Source organism: Lepeophtheirus salmonis, chromosome 13 (assembly GCF_016086655.4).
Source record: "Lepeophtheirus salmonis chromosome 13, UVic_Lsal_1.4, whole genome shotgun sequence".
Classification (NCBI taxonomy): Eukaryota; Metazoa; Arthropoda; class Copepoda; order Siphonostomatoida; family Caligidae; genus Lepeophtheirus; species Lepeophtheirus salmonis.
In genome coordinates this window covers 34,980,800-34,988,734 of record NC_052143.2, presented here as the reverse complement: position 1 = coordinate 34,988,734, position 7,935 = coordinate 34,980,800, and the positions used below count along the sequence as shown (strand labels likewise).

General features: G+C 32.2%; 1 protein-coding gene across 1 annotated transcript; it reads right to left on the bottom strand.

Annotated features, from left to right (window-relative positions):
* Positions 1 to 410: 410 nt before the first annotated feature.
* Reps (RALBP1 associated Eps domain containing) lies at positions 411 to 2,868 on the bottom strand. The gene is made up of 2 exons (XM_040723145.2): positions 2,424 to 2,868; positions 411 to 2,353 (listed from the first exon to the last, which is right to left on the bottom strand). Exons 1-2 carry the CDS (start codon positions 2,678 to 2,680, stop codon positions 1,042 to 1,044), a joined length of 1,569 nt encoding a protein of 522 aa, XP_040579079.1. The 5' UTR covers positions 2,681 to 2,868; the 3' UTR covers positions 411 to 1,041.
* Positions 2,869 to 7,935: the final 5,067 nt, after the last annotated feature.

The following is a 7,935-nucleotide window of genomic DNA, read 5'->3' as shown; positions in this document are numbered from 1 at the left end:
CCACTGTCCCCATAGTAAGGTAACTGGTAGGCCTCAACACTAAACAAAACCATCGTTATTAATCGTGTAATCTGAATATAACACAATATCTATTTTTCTGGGTGGGATTTCATTCCTCACGACAAAATCCAAAGCGTTTAATCTTCACGGTCTATTCCTCAGAGGCAAATAAATGCCTTAGTTATCAAGTTCAATAGATATTACATAAGGAAAGGCTACATAAATGGAAACCCCAATAAGGAACTTCATTTCATATTAATAATATAATATATATTCAATATTTTTTTGTTCTTACAAAATCCTTGGCGACAAAATTCAATCACATTTATAGAACTGAAGGCTTATCATTATTTTTTTTTTAAGTTTAAAGAAAATTAAATATGATGTGTGTATAATCATAATTACACATATAAAACTACATATTTGTGTATTTTCGTATGATAATTAATTAATAGAGCGATAACTGTATAAAATAAAAATAACAAAAAACTTAATAAATTATTATTGAATCAGGGACTGAAATGTAATTTTTTTAAAAATCAAAATGAATAAAAAAATAAATAGGGAATAAGAGAAAATAAATTTATATACCTAATAAATATATCATGTATATAATATTTCAAAATCAAAGTTTTTATATTACTATATACCTTTAAAGATGATTAATAGTTATTATAATTGAAGAAAATAAAAATACGAACCCATGAATATGATCGAAATCCAAGATGTATACTGTACAGTACATACAATTCTTTAGAGAATGGACTAATTGAGCTTTTTTTTTTAAAACAAGTAAAATTAATGATATATTTTCAATTCTTTGATCAATTAAATTAGAATTACAATTTTGGATATATTTATTATATATAATATGGGCGTACTTTTTTAATTACATGTTTCTTTCTTTCAAGGTAATAAGTTAAACAACTTGGCTTCTTACGATAGTAATAGTAATAAAACTCAAATTAAAAAAAAACAAAAAAACAGACAAAATCATGGACATAACAAAATTACAATAGCACATTATCAGTATATGCTTCTTCATTCTCCAAAGGACTTCAATTGTTCTAATTGATATTCCAGAGCTATTCTCTCCTCTAGTGTATCTGATACTTCTTGGTGCAATTCATTGATGGTTCTGGCAAGAATAGAGTTGGTTTCTTTCAAACTATGAATGGATTGCTGATAGCTCTTAGTATTCACAGAAGAATTTGATAAGAGATCTTCCCCAGCTTGCCTTTGAGCTCGAGACACAGCTGATGCACCACGGAGTTGTTGCTGATTGTTACTGTATTCAGGCGAAGGCTCAGGGGCTCGGTTAAGTGGATATCGAGGAGGTGGTGGAGGAGGAGGATGCAGTCCCATCCGTAGGAGGCGATTATTTTCAAATCGATTGAGATCCAATGAACTACTTCGGGCATGTGTTCTTCCTGGATTGATACGTGGCGGTGGAGGTGGGGGATTCCCTTCTTTTTTGTTCAGGCCCAAAGGGTTCAAAGTGGATGAGGGAGGAAGACTTACGGGTCCACCTCCGATATCGATTACGTCATCGTCATCGGTGTCGTTGTTATTATTAGTAGTAGTATTGTTTCTCAATGTCAAAGACGAAATGGATTCCTCAGTTGTAGATACAGCATCTTCCTGATTCCAGAGTTGTTCATAGACGACTTCCCTCAAGCCATGTTTAATTTTTTTCATCGTATCTTCTTCTTCGTCAGAAGATTGAATGCAAGGACTATCATCTGGACTAAGACGAACAGCCACAGGTGCCACGATGTTAGGATCCCTCTTTAATTGATCTCTATGATGAAAATCGAAATTGGCAGGCTTAGGTGAAGAAAGTGGACTTGTCGAGGGGGATGGCGGATCATTTGAGGAAAGGATTCCAGACTTCGAAGGGATAATTGTAGTCTTTGAGGAAATATGTAGATGGCGATTATCATATAAATCCTTGTTATGACGATCAATAAGGAGTTTCTGACGAATTTCTAAAGGCTGCAAACAAGACGGTAGCTCCTCTGGTAAATCAATTTCATTCCGCCGAAGAACGACTAAATGCATTGCTGTAAGGAATTCTTCTAAACTCAGACATCCGTCTTTGGAGACATCACTCAACTGCCAAATCTGACGAAGCTCCATGATTGGAAGTCGAGACTTTTCAAAGAATTCTTTGGCTAACGCGCCAGGAATCACACCTCTGGGATTAGGTTGCATAGCAAGGAATTGAGAAGTGTAGTAAGTCAATTGCTCCTTTGTAATGGCCCAAACATCTTTAGAGCAGCCTCTATCAACGTCTTCCTCCTCATCACTACTTGGAATTTCAGAGGATTCCTCTTCCGTTCCCAAAAGCTCCCTGAAAAGACATATCACATTCATTACAGTACTTTATTAATTACATTCCACTAAAACAGAGAATCTTCCACCTTTCTTCCTCATAATTCGCATTCGAGGGCCAGGAAAACGTGGAGTCATCATGATTCAGAAGAAAGAGATGGCGTTGCTGCGGATTGCAATTCACGATCCCAGCTCCCTCGTCAACCTTGGATGGGGCCACTTGAGGATGTACTGCAGAGGAGCAAGGAAGGGGCGGAGGTGGAGGAGAGGAGGAATCTTCATCTGTATCTGCTCCGATGGGAGACACAGCATGAAAGGCGGAATCACCCGACTTTACAGACAACATCCCCAACAAATGACCATCACAAAAAGTCTTCAAAGTCACACAATCTCCTTATATTCTAATACTTTTTAGAAATGAAAACGGCCAAAGCAAACACGAATCCAACTACAAGTTTCTTCTTTTCTAGCTACGTAGCTACAAAATTAAAAAGCTAAAATATCTTTTCATTCCTCGCTCCCCGCATACAATCAACTCCAATTTTTCTTTTTTTTAGTCATTTATCCCCTACTTACGCTACTATTATTTATTGTACGTACATATTTGATATTGTATCTAGTATTTCTCCACTCCCAGAAACACGAAACCTCTTCTCCTTCTAATCAAGAGGGACAAGTCACGTCAAGGACTAATACTGATAGAGCATTTTCACATGACGTATGCCTTGTTAGTGTCGGCCATTTTGGGGGCCTAAACAATCAACTTTTTCACTAATATGATGTCAAAATAGGACCAATTAAGAAAAGGACTTAAGCTAACAGTCTATCAATATTTGATTCCTCTATTGCTCAGTTATTATTATATAACGGACCCTAATATCCATTAAAAATGTTTTATTACATTGTTATACAATATTGTAAATAGACATTAACAATTAAAATGAAAAGAATAAGTTATTTTTCTCCAATTATCCTACTTTTCTCGTCACTTATCGATCCAAAAAAATGTACAACATTGCCCATTTTAGTAGGTATTATTTATTACTTTGATTTAATTCAAATATCACTATTTATGATTGGCATGAAGTAGAATTAAATGCAGATATTTAGTTGTTTTTTTTATTCTTAAGATTACTTATATAGGTTTATCAGAATTTGTACATTTTTTTTTTTTTTTTGTAATAAAAATATCAACTTTGATCCCCCAAGATGGCGTCTCCTTCCATTATGATGCAATTTATGACGGAATATCTTATCTTGAATTGTTCTTGATCACGTCACGTAATTCTAGAGACGTGGAAGCTTCACGCTTTTAAATGCACGGTTTTTTACTTTCTGGTTAGGTGATTTTCTCTGTACTGATTGAATCCTTGATTATTCAATCCATACCACGGAATATTATAATAATCATGAAGCCAATATTCTCGAGACTAGAATTTAAAAAATCTTGTAAGAAAATTGATGTAATTTGATTAAACTGACTCCATTAGGAGAATTACTGATTTAAACGATTATTACATTAATGATAATAATCTTTTAAGAGACAATTATTTGTTTAAATATATTTTATATAGCTAATGAATTTGAAATTTTGTTTCATATCTTTTTTCATAATGTCAACCTGCTCTACCAAATTGTAGCAGTGGATATTAAAATGCACCTAAGAGCCCTAATGTGTCTCTACACTTGTACCCTCATAATGAATGCTTAAAAAGTGCCTGGCTTAGAGTGATTCCTGGGCAAGCTGGCGGAGTCTATGCATCTTCTCAGAATTCACAAGTTTACTTTCTTCATTTTCAATAGGATGATTTTGTTATAGAAAGTCGAGATAGGCTCCGAAGATTAAAAAAAAACAGTTAAAATTGGTAGATCTCATTGTGCAGATGTCCTTTCGCATCAAGGTCTCTGATAGTGACTTCTGACTTCGTGAATAAATGCATCTATGCTGTAAAACATATTCTATTTCTCATTGAAACTCTTGTATTCAATCCTTCTACAGTCAACTCCTACTTTAAGTAATCTGTTTTATTGATCAGAGTCCTTAATGTCCATAACGCCTGAATCACTACTGAATAGTTTCTATCACAAATATCGATTCCATTTATAAGTTAGAATTCGTGCTGTAGTGCAAATATGGGTAATTATACATCTTGAACACTTCAAGCATCACTCCCAATTTCCTTGGTACTCGTAAGACTATATTGCCTTTGGAAAACCAGTGTAAGATTATTTTAAACTATCAACTTTTCTCCATATTTTTGGCTTACAATGCTTTATTCTATTACATATAAATAGTTATTGGAAACTATTAAGTGACTATGCCTTAAAAGATATCAATGACTTCTTAACTTTTGTAGATTCTTATTGAAATATCTGAATGTCGTTGCAATCCCCAAACTTATTGACTCAGAAATCTTCTTCTAATAAGCTAAATTGCTTGTTAGAATATCAAAATATTAGTCGCTCGAAGATCTAGGATCTGCACAAAAATAAATAAATTACTAAATGTGTGCCATACGAGCTAATTATAAGTTTTTTGAATCAAAACAATAGTTAAAATGTATCAAAATAATAATTCGATTATTTGAGTATTAATTGAATAAATAAAATTAATTAGAACATCATGATCAATGGTATTCTTCTAAATTTGAATTCCCTATTTATGAGTTCTCCATTATTATATGTTTTTATCTTATTGATTCGGTTTTATTTTAGACATGTAAACGCTATTTCGTTATTGAGATTGAGGCAACACAAGTCCTGCACTATATCGACAGATGTCCATTGATGGCGTAACTTTACCTTCACCCAATCATCTTAATAATTTTTTTTCTTCGTTCACAATCAACGAGGGGCTATCATCTTCATCAAGAGAATACTTGTCAGCATAGATTTAAGTCATTATCAGATGTCCAGAAGAGAGTTTTTCCTTTTGGTGGATCAAATTTTTAGTCCTGCAAGAGTCGAGTTTTTTGGAGAAAAATTGACGGGACAGGAAGGAAGTAAAATATAAAAAAACTCAGCTTGTCTCCATGTAAAAAAACTAGAAAAATTATAAAACTGTCTTCTAATCAATAAAATTTAGACTAATATAAATTGCTTATTTATTTATTTTTATTGTTATATTCTATGAGAGGGAAAGAAACAAATAAACTCCATGTTAAATTACATAGGTAAAAGGTTGATTGTTCTCAAAAATAAATTACATTGTTAAAATATTCCACCCATCCTGCAAGGCGAAAAAAAGCGTGTGTCTTCCATGAGTATAGAATTCCGTGGTCACGTTCAAAAGGCTTAATGCTTTAAGCAAGCCTAAAGCTTTAGCAAGCCTGGGGCATAAAAAGATGCACTTGCATCTAATTTTCATACTATCCTTTTGTAGGTAGATTCATACCGTATGATTAATGAAATTATGAATAAGAAAAATGAGATCATTAATGTATAAATACATAGCTACGTTTACTAAGTTATACCGTAGACTACTATTCGTAACCTTGTAATTTTGAACGGCTACTTCTATTTCATTTTCATTAGTTACTGCAACATTGTCTTAATATATTTTTGTAATAATAAACATAAGTATAGCGGATAAATCAATAATATATTATGTATGTGAAAAACATAAGCTAACAATAAGATCTTAATTTGTCACTTATCTTGAATATCATAAATATAGCGTTCAATGTAAGTATCTTACTAACATAACTGAATATGATGCTTTGAATAAGTCTATTTTAACTATTATCTCTATAAATATTTTAGTACAAATTTAAATGATACTTGAGAGATCCAATTTTTCAAACCATCCCTACTTTCATATTGCTTGAACAGTTTGTTATACAGACCAATAATACTAATAGTTAGATAGATTTTGAAACCTTTACTAGCCTCACATTAATCACAAAATAAAATAGCATTTACATATTCTCCGAAATAGTCAATAAGATATAACAATATAATTAATTCTAATTAGTATTCTGACCTTTGATTGGTTGAATTAAAATTAGCTCTTGTTAAGTTGTGAACAAATCTTAACAGTTATTGAATAATAAATGGTAACCTGTTATGGTAGGAGTTATTAGCATATAGAGTTAAATTAAAAAGATTGCTGACTGCTGATGATACTGAACTATAGCAAGGGAAATTATTTGATGTCGCGACAGTAGATGAAAAAAAAAAAAAAATTGGCCTTAACAATCGATAACACGTAGTATTTTTCACTATATAATCTCCAACAATTTTATCTAACTAAAGGGATAATTTGCATCTAATTGTCAATGAGAGGCAAATTATGCCCTTGAGTCATTACATCACATCAACCTGCACATCGTGACTACTTGCGTATATTATTTGCATGAGAGATATATATATAGTCCCACGTTAAACATGCCGACTTATGTGGGCTATAATTGTACCTCCAGAGCGGCAACTTTCGCCAAATATTGGTTTTAAGAAAAATAATTATGCCTTACAATCTATTAATGATCAGGTCTTTGATTCATCTCCTGAATTAAACCATATATTCACAAGTAGAGATGAGTTTTTTTGTAATATCAGCTGCCTGTTATATGATTTTGTAGGGAGAAAATGAATTATTGTTATAAAGAAGACAATTTTCTACATTTAAAATAGCATTTATTTATTTTATTATGCATTTTAAAACGATTTAAAGCAAAAATAGGCGAGAATTTTTCTTTTAGAGGTAGATATGAACAGACAAACGGCAAATTGAATAATGAACAAAAAAGAAGAAGAGCTCACACATCAACCGTTTTTCCTTTTCTAATCGCTATAATTAGTTTTATCATCTTTAGTATATCTAAATGGCGTTTGATTGGATAAGAGATTATACATAGATATACTAAAGGTGATTGTTTATGTCAACCTATGTATTTTTGGAAAAGAAGTCCATGTATATAGTGCTCCCTGTTTAATCTATACACATTGACATATCCTTCTTTACAAATCGGCCCCCTCCTCTTCAGTCTTTTTTCTAATAGGTCCGGTCTTTTTTCATTTATCCGGTCTAAGGACCAATAATTCGGTACTTTATAGTATTCGTTACTTCAGTCTTATCTAAAGCCTAAAGTCTTAAGTTAGCTTAAGTCCTAGCTATCTTTAGATTTTCAGCACTCTAATTATTAATATATCTATTATTTCAACATTGAAAATAAGACAGAATCATCCCTTATTCTTGTCAAAGTAATATCAACGGCATATTCCGCCTATTCGTAATTAAAAGTTTCAATAAATTGACATAAATGTGTAACCTTTATATTTCATAGTTGAAGAGATATCTAGATATATTAAAACTTTACATTATATGAGACAGATAAGGTAAAATATTCAACTTTGTACACGACATCAAGCTAAAACCCGGGAAGGTCCGATGTCTTAAATTGTATCAGGAACGGACTGATAGGCAATAGGACTGCTGTCTTTTCAGTTTTTTAGACCGTTACAACACTAATTCCTTGAAGTTTTATCATCTCATGTACGTAACTTGTTTAAGTTAGGTCACTTATACATCCATAATTGGCAATTAACATATAATTATTTTATCAAATGACAATACACATAAGCTTTTCTGCATCGATACTG

Excerpts from the sequence above, each read along its gene's own strand:
- Reps (XM_040723145.2), bottom strand. The coding sequence starts at position 2,680 with ATGTTGTCTGTAAAGTCGGGTGATTCCGCCTTTCATGCTGTGTCTCCC. Across the intron at positions 2,354-2,423 it reads GCGAATTATGAGGAAGAAAG|GGAGCTTTTGGGAACGGAAG; the intron begins GTGGAAGATTCT and ends ATGTCTTTTCAG.